The sequence below is a fragment of the Panulirus ornatus genome, chromosome 35 (genome assembly GCF_036320965.1).
Source record: "Panulirus ornatus isolate Po-2019 chromosome 35, ASM3632096v1, whole genome shotgun sequence".
Taxonomy (NCBI): Eukaryota; Metazoa; Arthropoda; class Malacostraca; order Decapoda; family Palinuridae; genus Panulirus; species Panulirus ornatus.
Window position 1 is genome coordinate 19342916 of NC_092258.1, and position 27987 is coordinate 19370902.

At 45.2% G+C, this 27987-nt stretch overlaps 1 protein-coding gene across 1 annotated transcript in view; it reads right to left on the minus strand.

Annotated features, from left to right (window-relative positions):
* Positions 1-27987, minus strand: part of LOC139760196 (uncharacterized) — a 59223-nt gene that overhangs the window by 10130 nt on the left and 21106 nt on the right. Inside the window, exons 2-4 of the mRNA XM_071683130.1 lie at positions 25280-25441; positions 24876-25053; positions 17578-17683 (exon numbers count right to left, since the gene is read on the minus strand). Coding sequence (XP_071539231.1) covers positions 17578-17683; positions 24876-25053; positions 25280-25441 — 446 coding nt within the window. The remainder of the gene's footprint in view (positions 1-17577; positions 17684-24875; positions 25054-25279; positions 25442-27987) is intronic.

The following is a 27987-nucleotide window of genomic DNA, read 5'->3' on the forward strand; positions in this document are numbered from 1 at the left end:
TTGTCTTACGCACTTTATTTAACTCCTTCCAGAACATCTTTTTATTCTCCCTAAAATTTAATGATACTCTCTCACCCCAACTCTCTTTTGCCCTTTTTTTCACCTCTTGCACCTTTCTCTTGACCTCCTGTCTCTTTCTTTTATACGTCTCCCACTCAATTGCATTTTTTCCCTGCAAAAATCGTCCAAATGCCTCTCTTCTCTTTCACTAATAATCTTACTTCTTCATCCCACCACTCACTACCCTTTCTAATCAACCCACCTCCCACGCTTCTCATGCCACAAGCATCTTTTGCGCAATCCATCACTAATTCCCTAAATACATCCCATTCCTCCCCCACTCCCCTTACTTCCATTGTTCTCACCTTTTTCCATTCTGTACTCAGTCTCTCCTGGTACTTCCTCACACAAGTCTCCTTCCCAAGCTCACTTACTCTCACCACCCTCTTCACCCCAACATTCACTCTTTTTTTTGAAAACCCATACAAATCTTCACCTTCGCCTCCACAAGATAATGATCAGACATCCCTCCAGTTGCACCTTTCAGCACATTAACATCCAAAAGTCTCTCTTTCGCGCGCCTGTCAATTAACACGTAATCCAAAAACGCTCTCTGGCCATCTCTCCTACTTACATACAGTATACTTATGTATATCTCGCTTTTTAAACCAGGTATTCCCAATCACAGTCCTTTTTCAGCACATAAATCTACAAGCTCTTCACCATTTCCATTTACAACACTGAACACCCCATGTACACCAATTATTCCCTCAACTGCCACATTACTCACCTTTGCATTCAAATCACCCATCACTATAACCCGGTCTCGTGCATCAAAACCACTAACACACTCATTCAGTGCTCCCAAAACACTTGCCTCTCATGATCTTTCTTCTCATGCCCAGGTGCATATGCACCAATAATCACCCAACTCTCTCCATCAACTTTCAGTTTTAGCCATATTAATCGAGAATTTACTTTCTTACATTCTATCACATACTCCCACAACTCCTGTTTCAGGAGTAGTGCTACTCCTTCCCTTGCTCTTGTCCTCTCACTAACCCCTGACTTTACTCCCAAGACATTCCCAAACCACTCTTCCCCATTACCCTTGAGCTTCGTTTCACTAAGAGCCAAAACATCCAGGTTCCTTTCCTCAAACATACTACCTATCTCTCCTTTTTCCACATCTTGGTATATATATATATATATATATAATATATTTTTTTTTTTTTTTCTTTGTCGCTGTCTCCCGCGTTTGCGAGGTAGCGCAAGGAAACAGACGAAAGAAATGGCCCAACCCACACCCATACACATGTATATACATACGTCCACACACGCAAATATACATACCTACACAGCTTTCCATAGTTTACCCCAGACGCTTCACATGCCTTGATTCAATCCACTGACAGCACGTCAACCCCGGTATACCACATCGCTCCAATTCACTGTATTCCTTGCCCTCCTTTCACCCTCCTGCATGCTCAGGCCCCGATCACACAAAATCTTTTTCACTCCATCTTTCCACCTCCAATTTGGTCTCCCTCTTCTCCTCGTTCCCTCCACCTCCGACACATATATCCTCTTGGTCAATCTTTCCTCACTCATTCTCTCCATGTGCCCAAACCATTTCAAAACACCCTCTTCTGCTCTCTCAACCACGCTCTTTTTATTTCCACACATCTCTCTTACCCTTACGTTACTTACTCGATCAAACCACCTCACACCACACATTGTCCTCAAACATCTCATTTCCAGCACATCCATCCTCCTGCGCACAACTCTATCCATAGCCCACGCCTCGCAACCATACAACATTGTTGGAACCACTATTCCTTCAAACATACCTATTTTTGCTTTCCGAGATAATGTTCTCGACTTCCACACATTCTTCAAGGCTCCCAGAATTTTCGCCCCCTCCCCTACCCTATGATCCACTTCCGCTTCCATGGTTCCATCCGCTGCCAGATCCACTCCCAGATATCTAAAACACTTCACTTCCTTCAGTTTTTCTCCATTCAAACTCACCTCCCAATTGACTTGACCCTCAACCCTACTGTACCTAATAACCTTGCTCTTATTCACATTTACTCTTAACTTTCTTCTTTCACACACTTTACCAAACTCAGTCACCAGCTTCTGCAGTTTCTCACATGAATCAGCCACCAGCGCTGTATCATCAGCGAACAACAACTGACTCACTTCCCAAGCTCTCTCATCCACAACAGACTTCATACTTGCCCCTCTTTCCAAAACTCTTGCATTCACCTCCCTAACAACCCCATCCATAAACAAATTAAACAACCATGGAGACATCACACACCCCTGCCGCAAACCTACATTCACTGAGAACCAATCACTTTCCTCTCTTCCTACACGTACACATGCCTTACATCCTCGATAAAAACTTTTCACTGCTTCTAACAACTTGCCTCCCACACCAAATATTCTTAATACCTTCCACAGAGCATCTCTATCAACTCTATCATATGCCTTCTCCAGATCCATAAATGCAACATACAAATCCATTTGCTTTTCTAAGTATTTCTCACATACATGCTTCAAAGCAAACACCTGATCCACACATCCTCTACCACTTCTGAAACCACACTGCTCTTCCCCAATCTGATGCTCTGTACATGCCTTCACCCTCTCAATCAATACCCTCCCATATAATTTACCAGGAATGCTCAACAAACTTATACCTCTGTAATTTGAGCACTCACTCTTATCCCCTTTGCCTTTGTACAATGGCACTATGCACGCATTCCGCCAATCCTCAGGCACCTCACCATGAGTCATACATACATTAAATAACCTTACCAACCAGTCAACAATACAGTCACCCCCTTTTTTAATAAATTCCACTGCAATACCATCCAAACCCGCTGCCTTGCCGGCTTTCATCTTCCGCAAAGCTTTTACTACCTCTTCTCTGTTTACCAAATCATTTTCCCTAACCCTCTCACTTTGCACACCACCTCGACCAAAACACCCTATATCTGCCACTCTATCATCAAACACATTCAACAAACCTTCAAAATACTCACTCCATCTCCTTCTCACATCACCACTACTTGTTATCACCTCCCCATTTGCGCCCTTCACTGAAGTTCCCATTTGCTCCCTTGTCTTACGCACTTTATTTAACTCCTTCCAGAACATCTTTTTATTCTCCCTAAAATTTAATGATACTCTCTCACCCCAACTCTCTTTTGCCCTTTTTTTCACCTCTTGCACCTTTCTCTTGACCTCCTGTCTCTTTCTTTTATACGTCTCCCACGTATGTAGCATTTATGGATCTGGAGAAGGCATATGATAGAGTTGATAGAGATGCTCTGTGGAAGGTATTAAGAATATATGGTGTGGGAGGCAAGTTGTTAGAAGCAGTGAAAAGTTTTTATCGAGGATGTAAGGCATGTGTACGTGTAGGAAGAGAGGAAAGCGATTGGTTCTCAGTGAATGTAGGTTTGCGGCAGGGGTGTGTGATGTCTCCATGGTTGTTTAATTTGTTTATGGATGGGGTTGTTAGGGAGGTGAATGCAAGAGTTTTGGAAAGAGGGACAAGTATGAAGTCTGTTGGGGATGAGAGAGCTTGGGAAGTGAGTCAGTTGTTGTTCGCTGATGATACAGCGCTGGTGGCTGATTCATGTGAGAAACTGCAGAAGTTGGTGACTGAGTTTGGTAAAGTGTGTGAAAGAAGAAAGTTAAGAGTAAATGTGAATAAGAGCAAGGTTATTAGGTACAGTAGGGTTGAGGGGCAAGTCAATTGGGAGGTGAGTTTGAATGGAGAAAAACTGGAGGAAGTGAAGTGTTTTAGATATCTGGGAGTGGATCTGGCAGCGGATGGAACCATGGAAGCGGAAGTGGATCATAGGGTGGGGGAGGCTGCGAAAATTCTGGGAGCCTTGAAGAATGTGTGGAAGTCGAGAACATTATCTCGGAAAGCAAAAATGGGTATGTTTGAAGGAATAGTGGTTCCAACAATGTTGTATGGTTGCGAGGCGTGGGCTATGGATAGAGTGGTGCGCAGGAGGATGGATGTGCTGGAAATGAGATGTTTGAGGACAATGTGTGGTGTGAGGTGGTTTGATCGAGTAAGTAATGTAAGGGTAAGAGAGATGTGTGGAAATAAAAAGAGCGTAGTTGAGAGAGCAGAAGAGGGTGTTTTGAAATGGTTTGGGCACATGGAGTGAATGAGTGAGGAAAGATTGACCAAGAGGATATATGTGTCGGAGGTGGAGGGAACGAGGAGAAGAGGGAGACCAAATTGGAGGTGGAAAGATGGAGTGAAAAAGATTTTGTGTGATCGGGGCCTGGACATGCAGGAGGGTGAAAGGAGGGCAAGGAATAGAGTGAATTGGAGCGATGTGGTATACCGGGGTTGACGTGCTGTCAGTGGATTGAATCAGGGCATGTGAAGCGTCTGGGGTAAACCATGGAAAGCTGTGTAGGTATGTATATTTGCGTGTGTGGACGTATGTATATACATGTGTATGGGGGTGGGTTGGGCCATTTCTTTCGTCTGTTTCCTTGCGCTACCTCGCAAACGCGGGAGACAGCGACAAAGCAAAAAAGAAAAAAAAAAAAGAAAAATATATATATATATATATATATATATATATATATATATATATATATATATATATATATATATATATATATATATATATATATATATATATATATATATATATATATATATATATATATATATATATATATATATGCGCTGTAGTGCGCATGGAGTATTTAGTGTTATAAATGGACATGGTGAAGAGGTTGTGGAGTCGTGTGCTCAGAAAAGAATCGTAATTGGAAATACCTTCATCCGCCTTGTCCATCACAATCATATACCTTATCCACAATCATCATCTGCCTTGTCCACCATCATCATTTACCTTGTCCACCATTATCATCTGCCTAGTCCACCATCATCATTTACCTTGTCCACCATCACCATCTATCTTGTCCATCATCATCATCTGCCTCGTCCACCATCATCTACCTTGTCTACCCTCATTGTCTCTCTTGTCCACCATCATCATCTGCCTTGTCCACCCTCATCATTTACCTTGTCCACCATCACCATCTATCTTGTCCATCATCATCAACTGCCTTGTCCACCATCATCTACCTTGTCTACCCTCATTATCTCTCTTGTCCACCATCATCATCTGCCTTGTCCACCATCATCATTTACCTTGTCCACCATCACCATCTATCTTGTCCATCATCACCATCTGCCTTGTCCACCATCATCTACCTTGTCTACCCTCATTATCTCTCTTGTCCACCATCATCATCTGCCTTGTCCACCATCATCATCTGTCTTGTCTACCATCATCATCTGCTTTGTCCGCCATCATCTGCCTTGTCCACCATCATCATCTACCTTGTGCACCATCATCTCTCTCGTCCACCATCATCATCTACCTTGTCCACCATCATCATCTACCTTGTTCACCATCATCATCTCTCTTGTCCACCATCATCATCTACCTTGTCCATTATCATCATCTGCCTTGTCCATTATCATCACCTTCTATCTTATCCACAATCAACATCTGCCTTGTCCACCATCATCATCTGCCTTGTCCACCATCATCATTTATCTTGTCTATCATCACCATATATCTTGTCCATCATCATCATCTGTTTTGTCCGCCATCATCTGCCTTGTCCACCATCATCATCTACCTTATCCACCATCATCTCTCTCGTCCACCATCATCATCTACCTTGTCCAACATCATCATCTGCCTTGTCCACCATCATCATCTGCCTTGTCCATCATCATCATCTACCTTGTTCACCATCATCATCTGCCTTGTCCACCATCATCATCTGCCTTGTCCACCATCATCATCTACCTTGTCCACCATCATCATCTCTCTTGTCCAACATCATCATCTACCTTGTTCACCATCATCATCTGCCTTGTCCATCATCATCTGCCTTGTCCACCATCATCATCTACCTTGTCCACCATCATCATCTCTCTTATCCATCATCATCATCTACCTTGTCCACCATCATCATCTCTCTTGTCCATCATCATCATCTACCTTGTTCACCATTATCATCTACCTTGTTCGCCATCATCATCCACCTTGCCCACCACCATCTACCTTGTCCACCATCATCATCTCTCTTGTCCATCATCATCATCTACCTTGTTCACCATCATCATCTGCCTTGTCCACCATCATCATTTGCCTTGTCCACCATCATCATCTCTCTTGTCCATCATCATCATCTACCTTGTTCACCATCATCATCTGCCTTGTCCACCATCATCATCTGCCTTGTCCATCTTCATCATCTACCTTGTCCAACATCATCATCTCTCTTGCCCATCATCATCATCTACCTTGTTCACTTTCATCATCTGCCTTGTCCACCATCATCATCTGGCTTATCCACCACCATCATCTACCTTGTCCACCATCATCTTCTCTCTTGTCCATCATCATCATCTACCTTGTTCGCCATCATCATCTGCCTTGTCCACCATCATCATCTGCCTTGTCCACCACCATCATTTACCTTGTCCACCATCATCTTCTCTCTTGTCCATCATCATCATCTTCCTTGTTCACCATCATCATCTGCCTTGTCCACCACCATCATCTACCTTGTCCACCATCATCTTCTCTCTTGTCCACCATCATCATCTACCTTGTCCACCATCATCATCTGTCTTGTCCACCATCATCATCTGTCTTGTCCACCATCATCATCTGTCTTGTCTACCATCATCATCTGCTTTGTCCGCCATCATCATTGCTTTGTCCCCCATCATCATCTACCTTGTCCACCATCATCATTTCTCTCGTCCACCGTCATCATCTGCCTTGTCCATCATTATCATCTACCTTGTCCACCATCATCATCTGCCATGTCCACCATCATCATCTACCTCGTCCACCATCATCATCTCTCTTGTCCATCATCATCATCTGCCTTGTAGACCATCATCATCTACCTTGTCCACCATCATCATCTGTCTTGTCCACCATCATCATCTGTCTTGTCTACCATCATCATCTGCTTTGTCCGCCATCATCATTGCTTTGTCCCCCATCATCATCTACCTTGTCCACCATCATCATCTCTCTCGTCCACCGTCATCAGCTACCTTGTCCACCATCATCATCTACCTTGTTCACCATCATCTACCCTGTTCACCATCATCATCTCTCTTGTCTACCATCATCTGCCTTGTCCAGCATTATCATCCACCTTGTCCACCATAATCATCTACCTCGTCCACCATCATCATCTCTCTTGTCCACCATCATCATCTCTCTTGTCCACCATCATCATCTACCTTGTCCAACATCATCATCTACCTTGTCCACCATCATCATCTGTCTTGTCCACCATCATCATCTGTCTTGTCCACCATCATCATCTGTCTTGTCTACCATCATCATCTGCTTTGTCCGCCATCATCATTGCTTTGTCCCCCATCATCATCCCCCTTGTCCACCATCATCATCCTTCTTGTCCACCGTCATCATCTACCTTGTCCACCATCATCATCTACCTTGTTCACCATCATTTACCCTGTTCACCATCATCATCTCTCTTGTCTACCATCATCTGCCTTGTCCAGCATTATCATCCACCTTGTCCACCATAATCATCTACCTCGTCCACCATCATCATCTCTCTTGTCCACCATCATCATCTCTCTTGTCCACCATCATCATCTACCTTGTCCAACATCATCATCTACCTTGTTCACCACCATCATCTACCTTGTACACCATCATCATCTGCCTTGTCCACCATCATCATCTGGCTTATCCACCACCATCATCTACCTTGTCCACCATCATCTTCTCTCTTGTCCATCATCATCATCTACCTTGTTCGCCATCATCATCTGCCTTGTCCACCATCATCATCTGCCTTGTCCACCACCATCATTTACCTTGTCCACCATCATCTTCTCTCTTGTCCATCATCATCATCTTCCTTGTTCACCATCATCATCTGCCTTGTCCACCACCATCATCTACCTTGTCCACCATCATCTTCTCTCTTGTCCACCATCATCATCTACCTTGTCCACCATCATCATCTGTCTTGTCCACCATCATCATCTGTCTTGTCCACCATCATCATCTGTCTTGTCTACCATCATCATCTGCTTTGTCCGCCATCATCATTGCTTTGTCCCCCATCATCATCTACCTTGTCCACCATCATCATTTCTCTCGTCCACCGTCATCATCTGCCTTGTCCATCATTATCATCTACCTTGTCCACCATCATCATCTGCCATGTCCACCATCATCATCTACCTCGTCCACCATCATCATCTCTCTTGTCCACCATCATCATCTGCCTTGTAGACCATCATCATCTACCTTGTCCACCATCATCATCTGTCTTGTCCACCATCATCATCTGTCTTGTCTACCATCATCATCTGCTTTGTCCGCCATCATCATTGCTTTGTCCCCCATCATCATCTACCTTGTCCACCATCATCATCTCTCTCGTCCACCGTCATCAGCTACCTTGTCCACCATCATCATCTACCTTGTTCACCATCATCTACCCTGTTCACCATCATCATCTCTCTTGTCTACCATCATCTGCCTTGTCCAGCATTATCATCCACCTTGTCCACCATAATCATCTACCTCGTCCACCATCATCATCTCTCTTGTCCACCATCATCATCTCTCTTGTCCACCATCATCATCTACCTTGTCCAACATCATCATCTACCTTGTCCACCATCATCATCTGTCTTGTCCACCATCATCATCTGTCTTGTCCACCATCATCATCTGTCTTGTCTACCATCATCATCTGCTTTGTCCGCCATCATCATTGCTTTGTCCCCCATCATCATCCCCCTTGTCCACCATCATCATCCTTCTTGTCCACCGTCATCATCTACCTTGTCCACCATCATCATCTACCTTGTTCACCATCATTTACCCTGTTCACCATCATCATCTCTCTTGTCTACCATCATCTGCCTTGTCCAGCATTATCATCCACCTTGTCCACCATAATCATCTACCTCGTCCACCATCATCATCTCTCTTGTCCACCATCATCATCTCTCTTGTCCACCATCATCATCTACCTTGTCCAACATCATCATCTACCTTGTTCACCACCATCATCTACCTTGTACACCATCATCATCTGCCTTGTCCACCACCATCATCTACCTTGTCCACCTTCATCATCTACCTTGTCCACTATCATCATCCCCCTTGTCCACCATCATCATCTACCTTGTCCATCATCATCATCCCCCTTGTCCACCATCATCATCCTTCTTGTCCACCATCATTATCTACTTCGTCCATCATTATCGTCAATCCTTTCAACATCATCATCTACCTTGTCCCCCATCACCATCTATCTTGCCCACCATCATCATCTACCTTGTCCACCATCATCATCTACCTTGTCCACCATCATCATCGACCTTGTCCACCATCATCATCTGCTTTATCCACTCTCATCATCTACCTTGTCCACGACCATTATCTACCTTGCCCACCATCATCATCTACCTCGTCCACCATCATCATCTACCTTACCCACCATAATCATCTACCTTGTCAACCATCATCATCTGACTTGTCCACCATCATCATCTACGTTGTCCACCATCATCATCTACCTCGTCCACCATCATCATCTACCTCGTCCTCCATCATCATCTGCCTTATCCATCATCATCATCTACCTTATCCACCATCATCATCTACCTTGTCCACCATCATCATCTTCCTCGTCCACCATCATCATCTGCTTCGTCCAAAATCATCATCTACTTTCTCCACCACCATCATCTACCTTGTCCACCATCATCATCACTACCTTGTCCACCAACATCAGCTATCTTCTCCACCATCATCATCTGCCTTATCCACCACCATCATCTAACTTGTCCACCATCATCATTTGCTTTATCCATCATCATCATCTACCTCGTCCACCATCTTCATCTACCTCATCCACCATCATCATCTACCTTGTCTGCCATCATCATCTACCATGTCCATCATCATCTACTGTGTCCACCTTCATCGTCTATCTCGTCCACCATCATCATCTACCTTGTCCACCATTATATCATCTAAGTTGTCCACCATCATCATTTGCCTTGTCCACCATCATCATCTACCTTGTCCACCATCATCCTCCCCCTTGTCCACCATCATTATCTACTTCGTCCACCAATATCGTCAACCTATCCACCATCATCATCTACCTTGTCTACCATCACCATCTATCTTGTCCACCATTATCATCTACTTTGTCCACTATCATCTACCTTGTCCACTATCATCATCTTTCTTGTCCACCATCATCATCTACGTCTTCCACAATTATCATCAACTTTTCCACCATCATCTACCTTGTCCACCATCATCATCTTTCTTGTCCACCATCATCATCTACGTCTTCCACAATTATCATCAACTTTTCCACCATCATCTACCTTGTCCACCATCACCATCTATCTTGTCCACCATCATCATCTACCTTGTTCACTATCATCATCTTTCTTGTCCACCATCATTATCTACTTCGTCCTAATTATCGTCAACCTTTCCACCATCATCTACCTTGTCCACCATTACCATCTAACTTGTACACCATCATCTGCCTTGTCCACCATCATCACCTACTTTGCCCACCATCATCTACCTCGTCCACCATCATCTACCTTGCCCACCATCATCATCTACCTTGTCCACCATCATCATCTGCCTTGTCCAGCATCATCATCTACCTCGTCCGCCATCATCTACCATGTCCACCATCATCATCTACCTTGTCTACCATCATCATCTTTCTTGTCCACCATCATCATCTCTCTTGTCCACCATCATCATCTACGTCTTCCACAATTATCATCAACCTTTCCACCATCATCTACCTTGTCCACCATCATCATCTATCTTGTCCACCATCATCATCTACCTTGTCCACTATCATCATCTACCTTATCCACCATCATCTACGTTGCCCAAAAGTATCGTCTCCCTTGTCCACCATCATCATCTACCATGTCCACCATCATTATCTACTTCGTCCCCCATTATCGTCAACCTTTCAACCATCATCATCTACCTTGTCCACCATCACCATCTATCTTGTCTACCATCATCATCTGCCTTGTCCACCATCATCACCTACTTTGTCCACCATCGTCTACCTCGTTCAACATCATCATCTTCCTTGCCCACCATAATCATCTACCTTGTCCATCATTATCATCTGCCTTGTCCACCATCATCCTCTACCTCGTCCACCATCATCATGTACCTTGTCCACCATCATCATCTGCCTTGTCCACCATCATCATCTACCTCGTCCACCATCATCATCTACCTTGTCCACCATCATCATCTACCTTGTCCACCATCATCATCTACCTCGTCCACCATCATCATCTACTTTGTCCACCATCATCATCTGCCTTGTCCACCATCATCATCTACTTTGTCCACCATCATCATCTGCCTTGTCCACCATCATCATCCGCCTCGTCCACCATCATCATCTACCTCGTCCACCATCATCATCTACCTTGTCCACCATCATCATCTACCTTGTCCACCATCATCATCTACTTTGTCCACCATCATCATCTGCCTTGTCCACCATCATCATCTACTTTGTCCACCATCATCATCTGCCTTGTCCACCATCATCATCTACCTCGTCCACCATGATCATCTACTTTGTCCACCATCATCATCTACCTTGTCCACCATCATCATCTACCTCGTCTACCATCATCATCTACTTTGTCCACCATCATCATCTGCCTTGTCCACCTTCATCATCTACTTTGTCCACCATCATCATCTGCCTTGTCCACCATCATCATCTGCCTTGTCCACCATTATCATCTACCTTGTCCACCATCGTCATCTACCTTGTCCACCATCATCATCTACTTTGTCCACCATCATCATCTACTTTGTCCACCATCATCATCTGCCTTGTCCACCATCATCATCTACTTTGTCCACCATCATCATCTACCTTGTCCACCATCATCATCTACTTTGTCTACCATCATCATCTACCTTGTCCACCATCATCATCTACCTTGTCCTCCATCATCATTTACCTTGTCCACCATCATCATCTACCTTGTCCTCCATCATCATCTACCTTGTCCACCATCATCATCTACCTTGTCCTCCATCATCATTTACCTTGTCCACCATCATCATCTACCTTGTCCTCCATCATCATCTACCTTGTCCACCATCATCATCTACCTTGTCCACCATCATCATCTACCTTGTCCTCCATCATCATCTGCCTTGTCCACCATCATCATCTACCTTGTCCACCATCATCATCTACCTTGTCCACCATCATCATCTACTTTGTCCACCATCATCATCTACTTTGTCCACCATCATCATCTGCCTTGTCCACCATCATCATCTACTTTGTCCACCATCATCATCTACCTTGTCCACCATCATCATCTACCTTGTCCTCCGTCATCATTTACCTTGTCCACCATCATCATCTACCTTGTCCTCCATCATCATTTACCTTGTCCACCATCATCATCTACCTTGTCCACCATCATCATCTACCTTGTCCTCCATCATCATCTACCTTGTCCACCATCATCATCTACCTTGTCCACCATCATCATCTACCTTGTCCTTGATATATATTTCGATAGTTTGCTGCATTTCTTTCCCGCTATCTTAAGCCTTTCTTTCTCTGTAGAATATCGCAAAATTCTTTTGATTTTTCATTTTCCTGAAAAATTACAACTTCTGTGTGTGTGTGTGTGTGTGTGTGTGTGTGTGTGTGTGTGTGTGTGTGTGTTCTACCTAAGGTTGAAGATAGCGATGTTGTTCTTATTCCTTGTTTGTAAATATCAAAGGATCTCTTACTGCATTATCCTGAATATTGAACTCCGTTCTCTGTAAGTTCCACGGTTACATCTCCTCTTTGAGTAATGTGATCCCTGACCTGCTGGTAGGGTAGTGTGATCCCTGACCTGCTGGTAGGGTAGTGTGATCCCTGACCTGCTGGTAGGGTAGTGTGATCCCTGACCTGCTGGTAGGGTAGAGTGATCCCTGACCTGCTGGTAGGGTAGTGTGATCCCTGACCTGCTGGTAGGGTAGTGTGATCCCTGACCTGCTGGTAGGGTAGTGTGATCCCTGACCTGCTGGTAGGGTAGTGTGATCCCTGACCTGCTGGTAGGGTAGTGTGATCCCTGACCTGCTGGTAGGGTAGTGTGATCCCTGACCTGCTGGTAGGGTAGTGTGATCCCTGACCTGCTGGTAGGGTAGTGTGATCCCTGACCTGCTGGTAGGGTAGTGTGATCCCTGACCTGCTGGTAAGGTAATGATGATAGTGAGGTCGTCTTTAGCTCAGTCCCATCCTCATTACATTTGCTCAGCTTGAATTCGATCAGCCTTGTTTCTGACCAATTTTAGAATCTGTTTAGGTCCCCTTACAATGTGATGCAATCCTCCTCGCTTTTCACTTCCCTCGCGACCATTTCATCATCAGCAAACACCTTCAGGCAAGTCATTAACATAGATCCAGAAGAGTAATGGTCGCAGAACCGAACCCTGTGGCACTCGACCTTTGTGCCCTCCCACTGAGATAATCTGTCCATCGTAGAAGCTTCCCTCTTATGCCTGACCATACATGTGAACCAATGAGCGGTCCACCTGACCATACCTGTGAACCAATGAGCGGTCCACCTGACCATACATGTGAACCAATGAGCGGTCCACCTGACCATACCTGTGAACCAATGAGCGGTCCACCTGACCATACATGTGAACCAATGAGCGGTCCACCTGACCATACCTGTGAACCAATGAGCGGTCCACCTGACCATACCTGTGAACCAATGAGCGGTCCACCTGACCATACCTGTGAACCAATGAGCGGTCCACCTGACCATACATGTGAACCAATGAGCGGTCCACCTGACCATACATGTGAACCAATGAGCGGTCCACCTGACCATACATGTGAACCAATGAGCGGTCCACCTGATCTGTGGTTCACTGGGCAATGTGCTCATCAGTGTAGGAAGTGTGTGGTGATGATAATGTTCCTCCTACAGTGTATGAAGTGTGTGGTGGTGATAATGTTCCTCCTACAGTGTAGGAAGTGTGTGGTGGTGATAATGTTCCTCCTACAGTGTATGAAGTGTGTGGTGGTGATAATGTTCCTCCTACAGTGTAGGAAGTGTGTGGTGATGATAATGTTCCTCCTACAGTGTATGAAGTGTGTGGTGGTGATAATGTTCCTCCTACAGTGTATGAAGTGTGTGGTGGTGATAATGTTCCTCCTACAGTGTATGAAGTGTGTGGTGGTGATAATGTTCCTCCTACAGTGTATGAAGTGTGTGGTGGTGATAATGTTCCTCCTACAGTGTAGGAAGTGTGTGGTGGTGATAATGTTCCTCCTACAGTGTAGGAAGTGTGTGGTGGTGATAATGTTCCTCCTACAGTGTATGAAGTGTGTGGTGGTGATAATGTTCCTCCTACAGTGTATGAAGTGTGTGGTGGTGATAATGTTCCTCCTACAGTGTATGAAGTGTGTGGTGGTGATAATGTTCCTCCTACAGTGTATGAAGTGTGTGGTGGTGATAATGTTCCTCCTACAGTGTAGGAAGTGTGTGGTGATGATAATGTTCCTCCTACAGTGTATGAAGTGTGTGGTGGTGATAATGTTCCTCCTACAGTGTAGGAAGTGTGTGGTGGTGATAATGTTCCTCCTACAGTGTATGAAGTGTGTGGTGGTGATAATGTTCCTCCTACAGTGTATGAAGTGTGTGGTGGTGATAATGTTCCTCCTACAGTGTAGGAAGTGTGTGGTGATGATAATGTTCCTCCTACAGTGTATGAAGTGTGTGGTGGTGATAATGTTCCTCCTACAGTGTATGAAGTGTGTGGTGGTGATAATGTTCCTCCTACAGTGTATGAAGTGTGTGGTGATGATAATGTTCCTCCTACAGTGTATGAAGTGTGTGGTGGTGATAATGTTCCTCCTACAGTGTATGAAGTGTGTGGTGGTGATAATGTTCCTCCTACAGTGTATGAAGTGTGTGGTGGTGATAATGTTCCTCCTACAGTGTATGAAGTGTGTGGTGGTGATAATGTTCCTCCTACAGTGTATGAAGTGTGTGGTGGTGATAATGTTCCTCCTACAGTGTATGAAGTGTGTGGTGGTGATAATGTTCCTCCTACAGTGTATGAAGTGTGTGGTGGTGATAATGTTCCTCCTACAGTGTAGGAAGTGTGTGGTGGTGATAATGTTCCTCCTACAGTGTATGAAGTGTGTGGTGGTGATAATGTTCCTCCTACAGTGTATGAAGTGTGTGGTGGTGATAATGTTCCTCCTACAGTGTATGAAGTGTGTGGTGGTGATAATGTTCCTCCTACAGTGTATGAAGTGTGTGGTGGTGATAATGTTCCTCCTACAGTGTATGAAGTGTGTGGTGGTGATAATGTTCCTCCTACAGTGTATGAAGTGTGTGGTGGTGATAATGTTCCTCCTACAGTGTATGAAGTGTGTGGTGGTGATAATGTTCCTCCTACAGTGTATGAAGTGTGTGGTGGTGATAATGTTCCTCCTACAGTGTATGAAGTGTGTGGTGATGATAATGTTCCTCCTACAGTGTATGAAGTGTGTGGTGGTGATAATGTTCCTCCTACAGTGTATGAAGTGTGTGGTGGTGATAATGTTCCTCCTACAGTGTATGAAGTGTGTGGTGGTGATAATGTTCCTCCTACAGTGTATGAAGTGTGTGGTGGTGATAATGTTCCTCCTACAGTGTATGAAGTGTGTGGTGGTGATAATGTTCCTCCTACAGTGTATGAAGTGTGTGGTGGTGATAATGTTCCTCCTACAGTGTATGAAGTGTGTGGTGGTGATAATGTTCCTCCTACAGTGTAGGAAGTGTGTGGTGGTGATAATGTTCCTCCTACATTCTTTGTGGCTTGCGTGTTCCACTCGTCCAGATCAGGTGATGCAGCAGATACCTCTTGCTTGCTTCAGTCGTACGACCCACAAACTTATTACTTGTTACTTATTACTGGTTACTTATTACTTGTTACTTATTACTTGTTACTTATTACTGGTTACTTATTACTGGTTACTTATTACTTGTTACTTATTACTTGTTACTTATTACTTGTTACTTATTACTCGTCTTCCACATGTGTGTAAGTGGTCGTGTGTAAGTGATCATCCTCCATGTGTGTGTGTGTGTGTGTGTGTGTGTGTGTGTGGAGGTGGTGGTGTGTAAATGGTCGTCCTCCACACGTGTGTGTGGAGGTGGTGGTGTGTAAGTGGTCGCCCTCCACATGTGTGTGTGGAGGTGGTGGTGTGTAAGTGGTCATCTTCCACATGTATGTGTGGAGGGGGTGGTGTGTAAGTGGTCGTCCTCCACATGTGTGTGTGGAGTGGGTGGTGTGTAAGTGGTCGTCCTCCACATGTGTGTGTGTGTGTGTGTGGAGTGGGTGGTGTGTAAGTGGTCGCCCTCCACATGTGTCTGTGGAGGGGATGGTGTGTAAGTGGTCGTCCTCCACATGTGTGTGTGGAGTGGGTGGTGTGTAAGTGGTCGTCCTACACATGTGTGTGTGGAGTGGGTGGTATGTAAGTGGTCGTCCTACACATGTGTGTGTGGAGTGGGTGGTATGTAAGTGGTCGTCCTCCACATGTGTGTGTGTGGAGAGGGTGGTGTGTAAGTGGTCGTCCTCCACATGTGTGTGTGTGGAGTGGGTGGTATGTAAGTGGTCGTCCTCCACATGTGTGTGTGTGTGTGTGTGTGGAGTGGGTGGTATGTAAGTGGTCGTCCTCCACATGTGTGTGTGTGGAGAGGGTGGTGTGTAAGTGGTCGTCCTCCACGTGTGTGTGTGGAGAGGGTGGTGTGTAAGTGGTCGTCCTCCACATGTGTGTGTGTGTGTGTGTGGAGTGGGTGGTATGTAAGTGGTCGTCCTCCACATGTGTGTGTGTGGAGAGGGTGGTGTGTAAGTGGTCGTCCTCCACATGTGTGTGTGTGTGTGTGTGGAGTGGGTGGTATGTAAGTGGTCGTCCTCCACATGTGTGTGTGTGGAGAGGGTGGTGTGTAAGTGGTCGTCCTCCACATGTGTGTGTGTGGAGAGGGTGGTGTGTAAGTGGTCGTCCTCCACATGTGTGTGTGTGTGTGTAGAGTGGGTGGTATGTAAGTGGTCGTCCTCCACATGTGTGTGTGTGGAGAGGGTGGTGTGTAAGTGGTCGTCCTCCACATGTGTGTGTGTGGAGAGGGTGGTGTGTAAGTGGTCGTCCTCCACATGTGTGTGTGTGTGTGTGTGTGGAGTGGGTGGTATGTAAGTGGTCGTCCTCCACATGTGTGTGTGTGGAGAGGGTGGTGTGTAAGTGGTCGTCCTCCACATGTGTGTGTGTGGAGAGGGTGGTGTGTAAGTGGTCGTCCTCCACATGTGTGTGTGTGTGTGTGTGTAGAGTGGGTGGTATGTAAGTGGTCGTCCTCCACATGTGTGTGTGTGTGTGTAGGGGTTATGGCCAACTCACCCTCCGCGAGGTGACCAAGCTTCAAATGGTCCAAATCTCTCGCCGGTCGCCCACGTCCACCTCCCCCTGTTATTGCTGCCTCCCATCCAGAAGTATCTCAGATCACCTGGAAAGAAAATGATTACACATGAAACATGACTACCACACTACCTGACATGACTACCACACTACCTGACATGACTACCACACTACCTGACATGACTACCACACTACCTGACATGACTACCACCCTACCTGACATGACTACCACACTACCTGACATGACTACCACACTACCTAACATGACTACCACCCTACCTGACATGACTACCACACTACCTGACATGACTACCACCCTACCTGACATGACTACCACACTACCTGACATGACTACCACACTACCTGACATGACTACCACACTACCTGAAATGACTACCACCCTACCTGACATGACTCCCACCCTACATGACATGACTACCACACTACCTGACATGACTACCACCCTACCTGACATGACTACCACACTAACCTGACATGACTAACCACACTACCTGACATGACTACCACCCTACCTGACATGGACTACCACCCTACCTGACATGAACTACCACACTACCTGACATGACTACCACACTACTGACATGACTACCACCCTACCTGACATGACTACCACACTACTGACATGACTACCACACTACCTGAAATGACTACCACCCTACCTGACATGGACTACCACACTACCTAACATGGCCACCACCCTGCCTGACATGACTACCACACTAACCTGACATGACTACCACACTAACCTGACATGACTACCACACTAACCTGACATGACTACCACACTACTGACATGACTACCACACTACTGACATGACTACCACCCTACCTGACATGGACTACCACACTACCTGAAATGACTACCACCCTACCTGACATACTACCACACTACCTGACATGACTACCACCCTACCTGACATGGACTACCACACTACCTGACATGACTACCACCCTACCTGACATGGACTACCACACTACCTGACATGACTACCACACTACTGACATGACTACCACCCTACCTGACATGGACTACCACACTACCTGACATGAACTACCACACTACCTAACATGGCCACCACCCTGCCTGACATGACTACCACCCTACCTGACATGGACTACCACACTACCGGACATGACTACCACACTACTGACATGACTACCACACTACCTGACATGAACTACCACACTACCTGAAATGACTACCACCCTACCTGACATGGACTACCACACTACCTGAAATGACTACCACCCTACCTGACATGGACTACCACACTACCTGACATGACTACCACACTAACCTGACATGACTACCACCCTACCTGACATGGACTACCACACTACCTAACATGGCCACCACCCTGCCTGACATGACTACCACCCTACCTGACATGGACTACCACACTACCTGACATGACTACCACACTACCTAACATGGCCACCACCCTGCCTGACATGACTACCACCCTACTGACATGACTACCACCCTACCTGACATGGACTACCACACTACCTGACATGACTACCACCCTACCTGACATGGACTACCACACTACCTGACATGAACTACCACACTACCTGAAATGACTACCACCCTACCTGACATACTACCACACTACCTAACATGGCCACCACCCTGCCTGACATGACTACCACACTACTGACATGACTACCACCCTACTGACATGACTACCACCCTACCTGACATGGACTACCACACTACCTAACATGGCCACCACCCTGCCTGACATGACTGCCATCCTGCCTGACATGACTACCACACTACTGACATGACTACCACCCTACTGACATGACTACCACCCTACTGACATGACTACCACCCTACCTGACATACTACCACACTACCTGACATGACTACCACACTACTGACATGACTACCACACTACTGACATGACTACCACACTACTGACATGACTACCACCCTACCTGACATGACTAACCACACTACCTGACATGACTACCACCCTACCTGACATGACTACCACCCTACCTGACATGGACTACCACACTACCTGACATGACTAACCACACTACCTGACATGAACTACCACACTACCTGACATGACTACCACACTACTGACATGACTACCACCCTACCTGACATGGACTACCACACTACCTAACATGGCCACCACCCTGCCTGACATGACTACCACACTACCTGAAATGACTACCACCCTACCTGACATGGACTACCACACTACCTGACATGACTACACACTACCTGACATGACTACCACACTACCTAACATGGCCACCACCCTGCCTGACATGACTACCACCCTACTGACATGACTACCACACTAACCTGACATGACTACCACACTACCTGAAATGACTACCACCCTACCTGACATGGACTACCACACTACCTAACATGGCCACCACCCTGCCTGACATGACTACCACCCTACCTGACATGGACTACCACACTACCTGAAATGACTACCACCCTACTGACATGACTACCACACTACTGACATGACTACCACACTACCTAACATGGCCACCACCCTGCCTGACATGACTACCACACTACCTGACATGACTACCACCCTACCTGACATGGACTACCACACTACCTAACATGGCCACCACCCTGCCTGACATGACTGCCATCCTGCCTGACATGACTACCACCCTACCTGACATGGACTACCACACTACCTGAAATGACTACCACCCTACCTGACATGGACTACCACACTACCTAACATGGCCACCACCCTGCCTGACATGACTACCACCCTACCTGACATGAACTACCACACTACCTGACATGACTACCACCCTACCTGACATGAACTACCACACTACCTAACATGACTACCACCCTACCTGACATGGACTACCACACTACCTGACATGACTACCACACTACTGACATGACTACCACACTACCTAACATGGCCACCACCCTGCCTGACATGACTACCACACTACTGACATGACTACCACACTACCTAACATGGCCACCACCCTGCCTGACATGACTACCACCCTACCTGACATGGACTACCACACTACCTAACATGGCCACCACCCTGCCTGACATGACTACCACCCTACCTGACATGGACTACCACACTACCTGACATGACTACACACTACCTGACATGACTACCACACTACCTAACATGGCCACCACCCTGCCTGACATGACTACCACCCTACCTGACATGGACTACCACACTACCTGACATGACTACCACCCTACCTGACATGAACTACCACACTACCTAACATGGCCACCACCCTGCCTGACATGACTGCCATCCTGCCTGACATGACTACCACACTAACCTGACATGACTACCACACTACTGACATGACTACCACACTACTGACATGACTACCACCCTACCTGACATGGACTACCACACTACCTAACATGGCCACCACCCTGCCTGACATGACTACCACCCTACCTGACATGGACTACCACACTACCTAACATGGCCACCACCCTGCCTGACATGACTGCCATCCTGCCTGACATGACTGCCATCCTGCCTGACATGACTACCACCCTACCTGACATGACTGCCATCCTGCCTGACATGACTGCCATCCTGCCTGACATGACTGCCATCCTGCCTGACATGACTGCCATCCTGCCTGACATGACTGCCATCCTGCCTGACATGACTGCCATCCTGCCTGACATGACTGCCATCCTGCCTGACATGACTGCCATCCTGCCTGACATGACTGCCATCCTGCCTGACATGACTGCCATCCTGCCTGACATGACTGCCATCCTGCCTGACATGACTGCCATCCTGCCTGACATGACTGCCATCCTGCCTGACATGACTGCCATCCTGCCTGACATGACTGCCATCCTGCCTGACATGACTGCCATCCTGCCTGACATGACTGCCATCCTGCCTGACATGACTGCCATCCTGCCTGACATGACTGCCATCCTGCCTGACATGACTACCACACTACTGACATGACTACCACACTACTGACATGACTACCACACTACTGACATGACTACCACACTACCTAACATGACTACCACCCTACCTGACATGACTACCACCCTACCTGACATGGACTACCACACTACCTGACATGACTACCACACTACTGACATGACTACCACACTACCTGAAATGACTACCACCCTACCTGACATGGACTACCACACTACCTGACATGAACTACCACACTACCTGACATGAACTACCACACTACCTGAAATGACTACCACCCTACTGACATGACTACCACACTACTGACATGACTACCACCCTACCTGACATACTACCACACTACCTGACATGACTAACCACACTACCTGACATGACTACCACACTACTGACATGACTACCACACTAACCTGACATGACTACCACCCTACCTGACATGGACTACCACACTACCTGACATGACTACCACACTAACCTGACATGACTACCACACTACTGACATGACTACCACACTACCTAACATGGCCACCACCCTGCCTGACATGACTACCACACTAACCTGACATGACTACCACACTACTGACATGACTACCACACTACTGACATGACTACCACACTACTGACATGACTACCACACTACCTGAAATGACTACCACCCTACCTGACATGGACTACCACACTACCGGACATGACTACCACACTACTGACATGACTACCACACTACTGACATGACTACCACCCTACTGACATGACTACCACCCTACCTGACATGGACTACCACACTACCTGACATGACTACCACACTACTGACATGACTACCACCCTACTGACATGACTACCACCCTACCTGACATGGACTACCACACTACCTGACATGACTACCACCCTACCTGACATGGACTACCACACTACCTGACATGACTACCACACTACCTGACATGACTACCACACTAACCTGACATGACTACCACACTACTGACATGACTACCACACTACTGACATGACTACCACACTACTGACATGACTACCACACTAACCTGACATGACTACCACACTACTGACATGACTACCACACTACTGACATGACTACCACCCTACCTGACATGGACTACCACACTACCTGACATGACTACCACACTAACCTGACATGACTACCACACTACTGACATGACTACCACACTACTGACATGACTACCACACTACTGACATGACTACCACACTACTGACATGACTACCACACTACCTGAAATGACTACCACCCTACTGACATGACTACCACACTACCTGAAATGACTACCACCCTACCTGACATGGACTACCACACTACCTGACATGACTACCACACTACCTAACATGGCCACCACCCTGCCTGACATGACTACCACACTAACCTGACATGACTACCACACTACCTAACATGGCCACCACCCTGCCTGACATGACTGCCATCCTGCCTGACATGACTGCCATCCTGCCTGACATGACTGCCATCCTGCCTGACATGACTGCCATCCTGCCTGACATGACTACCACCCTACCTGACATGAACTACCACACTACCTGACATGAACTACCACACTACCTGACATGAACTACCACACTACCTAACATGACTACCACCCTACCTGACATGGACTACCACACTACCTGAAATGACTACCACCCTACTGACATGACTACCACCCTACTGACATGACTACCACACTAACCTGACATGACTACCACACTACCTGAAATGACTACCACCCTACTGACATGACTACCACACTACTGACATGACTACCACACTACTGACATGACTACCACACTACTGACATGACTACCACCCTACCTGACATGGACTACCACACTACCTAACATGGCCACCACCCTGCCTGACATGACTGCCATCCTGCCTGACATGACTACCACACTACCTGAAATGACTACCACCCTACCTGACATGGACTACCACACTACCTAACATGGCCACCACCCTGCCTGACATGACTACCACCCTACCTGACATGAACTACCACACTACCTAACATGACTACCACCCTACCTGACATGAACTACCACACTACCTGAAATGACTACCACCCTACTGACATGACTACCACACTACTGACATGACTACCACACTACCTAACATGACTACCACCCTACCTGACATACTACCACACTACCTAACATGACTACCACCCTACTGACATGACTACCACACTACCTAACATGACTACCACACTACCTAACATGACTACCACCCTACCTGACATACTACCACACTACCTAACATGACTACCACCCTACCTGACATACTACCACACTACCTAACATGACTACCACCCTACCTGACATGACTACCACCCTACTGACATGACTACCACACTACCTGACATGAACTACCACACTACCTAACATGACTACCACACTACCTAACATGGCCACCACCCTGCCTGACATGACTACCACACTAACCTGACATGACTACCACCCTACCTGACATGGACTACCACACTTGGTAGCTTGGTATATGCATTAGTGCTGGCAGTTGGTATAAAAATTAGTGCTGACAGTTGGTATAGACATTAGTGTTGGTAGGTTGGTATAAACATTAGAGTTGGCAGTTGGTATGCATATTAGTGTTGGCAATTAAATTACACATTAGTGTTGGTAGATTGGTATAAACATTAGTGTTGGCAGTTGGTATACACATTAGAGTTGGTAGGTTGGTATACACATTAGTGTTGGTACGTTGGTATAAGTGTTGGTAGGTTGGTATATACATTAGTGTTGGTACGTTGGTATAAATGTTGGTAGGTTGGTATACACATTAGTGCTGGTAGTTGTTATACACATTAGTGTTGGTACGTTGGTATGAGTGTTGGTAGGTTGGTATACACATTAGTGTTGGTAGTTGTTATACACATTAGTGTTGGTACGTTGGTATAAGTGTTGGTACGTTGGTATACACATTAGTGTTGGTACGTTGGTATTAGTGTTGGTAGTTGTTATACACATTAGTGTTGGTAGTTGGTATACACATTAGTGTTGGTAGGTTGGTATACACATTAGTGTTGGTAGGTTGGTATACACATTAGTGTTGGTAGGTTGGTATACACATTAGTGTTGGTAGGTTGGTATACACATTAGTGTTGGTAGGTTGGTATACACATTAGTGTTGGTAGGTTGGTATACACATTAGTGTTGGTAGGTTGGTATACACATTAGTGTTGGTAGTTGGTATACACATTAGTGTTGGTAGGTTGGTATACACATTAGTGTTGGTAGGTTGGTATACACATTAGTGTTACTTACGTTCACTTTCAAGGATTCCCTTGAGGAAGTTCCACTCGCTTCTGCTGCTGACGCCCACGGCAGACCAGCCGGGGCCCAAGCCACTGCAGTAAGTGAAGGCGGCTCTGCCATTGAACACTCGGCTAGGGTTTGCCTGCCACGAGAAGTGGTACTGCCGACCGTTGCTGATGGCGTGAACCTGGTCATGGTCATGCAATGATTATTGTGCCTGACTGACAGTGGAGAACATAGCAAACTTGGTCATGTGAACATAGCAAGTTTGGTCATGAAAACATGGCACGTTATCTGGAGATAAGACTACATCAAGTTTTCCCCGAGGACTTAGTGTGCGCACACAAGAGACAACTGAAATGATACATTGTGGTCAAGTTTGATATGAGATGTTATATAGCAACACGACTTACATTTCTATCTTTCTTGTTATTGGACCCACTCTGTAATCCACTGAAGGTGTTCTGTCCTGATTGTTGGAATGAAGGAGACTGGAAACTAAATTTGGCCGTTCCAAAATGCTGGGCCACTGCCAGCCCGACCACCATCAGAAGCAGCGACAACACAACCTTCATCTGTTAAGACAAACACATACACTGTAGTAATGTTATATGGACATCCATAATAATGATATATATATATATATATATATATATAATATATATATATATATATATATATATATATATATATATATATATATATATATATATATATATATATATATATATATATATATATATATATATATATATATATATATTTTTTTTTTTTTTTTTTTTTATACTTTGTCGCTGTCTCCCGCGTTTGCGAGGTAGCAAATATATATATATATATATATATATTTTCTTTTTTCAAACTATTCGCCATTTCCCGCGTTAGCAAGGTAGCGTTAAGAACAGAGGACTGGGCCTCTGAGGGAATATCCTCACCTGGCCCCCTTCTCTGTTCCTTCTTTTGGAAAATTAAAAAAAAAAAAAAAGAGGGGGCATTTCCAGCTCCCCGCTTCCTCCCCTTTTAGTCGCCTTCTACGACACGCAGGGAATACGTGGGAAGTATTCTTTCTCCCCTATCCCCAGGGATATATATATATATATATATATATATATATATATATATATATATATATATATATATATATATATATATATATATATATACTATTAATGTCACTGAATAGATATTCATATTTATGGTAAATTCTTGCTTAACCATGCCATTGCTGGGAGTTGAATTGTAACTTGCTGCTTGGCCTTTATCATTTTTTTTTTTAGGTATGCAAAGTGAGTCAATGCAAGTAGTATGGTGAAAATAAAAGGGATAATGAAAGCTTAATGGGTAGAAAACGAGGCTTGAGGGTATTGTAGTCATGCAGTTCTGCATGGATGAAAGGCCTGGGCTGTTAGAATGCATGGAAGGGTGAATGTATTGGAAATGAAATGTTTGATGACATTATGTGGTGATAGGAGGGTTAATTGAATAAGTAATGATAAGATAAAAGAGGTGTGACAATAAGTAAGAGTATGACTGAGAGCTCATTTGCAGACATCTCATTAGCTGTTATACTCTTCTCTTCACTTATGACACATATACCCTCTTTGTCAACTTCTCACTCATCCTCACTATCCAAAGCATTTTATTGCCCTTTCTCAGGTCTCTTGAGCTACTTTTATTATTAACCTTTCGCTCTCTTTCCCTGTAATTTCTTAATCAACCTTTACTCCGAATTATTCTTATAAACCAATTCAACATTATAAAAGCACAAAACACACACAAAAAAGAAGAAAAACATTAGCAGTTGTAATCTAAGGTTCCTCTGATGTATGATACTTTGTTAGCCGTTTCAATTTCTAAACTTTCATTATAAGGGCCATAAAAGCCATTTCATGTGTGGCAGGGTGGCAACGGGAATGGATGAAGGCAGCAAATATGAATATGTACATGTGTATGTATCTATTATCCCTGGGGATAGGGGAGAAAGAATACTTCCCACGTATTCCCTGCATGCCGTAGAAGGCGACTAAAAGGGGAGGGAGCGGGTGGCTGGAAATCCTACCCTCTCGCTTTTTTTTTTTTAATTTTCCAAAAGAGGGAACAGAGAAGGGGGCCAGGTGAGGATATTCCCTCAAAGGCCCAGTCCTCTGTTCTCAACGCTACCTCGCTAATGCGGGAAATGGCGAATAGTATGAATATATATATATATATATATATATATATATATATATATATATATATATATATATATATATATATATATATTATCCCTGGGGATAGGGGATTAAGAATACTTCCCACGTATTCCCTGCGTGTCGTAGAAAGCGACTAAAAGGGAAGGGAGCGGTAGGCTGTAAATCCTCCCCTCTCGTTTTTTTTAATTTTCCAAAAGAAGGGACAGAGAAGGGGGCCAGGTGAGGATATTCCCTCAAAGGCCCAGTCCTCTATTCTTAACGCTACCTCGCTAATGCGGGAAATGGCTAATGGTATGAGAGAAGGAATATATATATATATATATATATATATATATATATATATATATATATATATATATATATATATATATATATATATATATATATATATATATATTTGATATTTATTATACTTTGTCGCTGTCTCCCGCGTTAGCGAGGTAGCGCAAGGAAACAGACGAAAGAATGGTCCAGCCCACCCACATACACATGTATATACATACACGTCCACACACGCACATTTACATACCTATACATCTCAACGTATATATATATATATATATATATATATATATATATATATATATAAAATCGTCCAAATGCCTCTCTCTTCTCTTTCACTAATAATCTTACTTCTTCATCCCACCACTCACTACCCTTTCTAATCAGCTCACCTCCCACTCTTCTCATGCCACAAGCATCTTTTGCGCAATCCATCACTGATTTCCTAAATACATCCCATTCCTCCCCCACTCCCCTTACTTCCATTGTTCTCACCTTTTTCCATTCTGTACTCAGTCTCTCCTGGTACTTCCTCACACAAGTCTCCTTCCCAAGCTCACTTACTCTCACCACCCTCTTCACCCCAACATTCACTCTTCTTTTCTGAAAACCCATACAAATCTTCACCTTAGCCTCCACAAAATAATGAT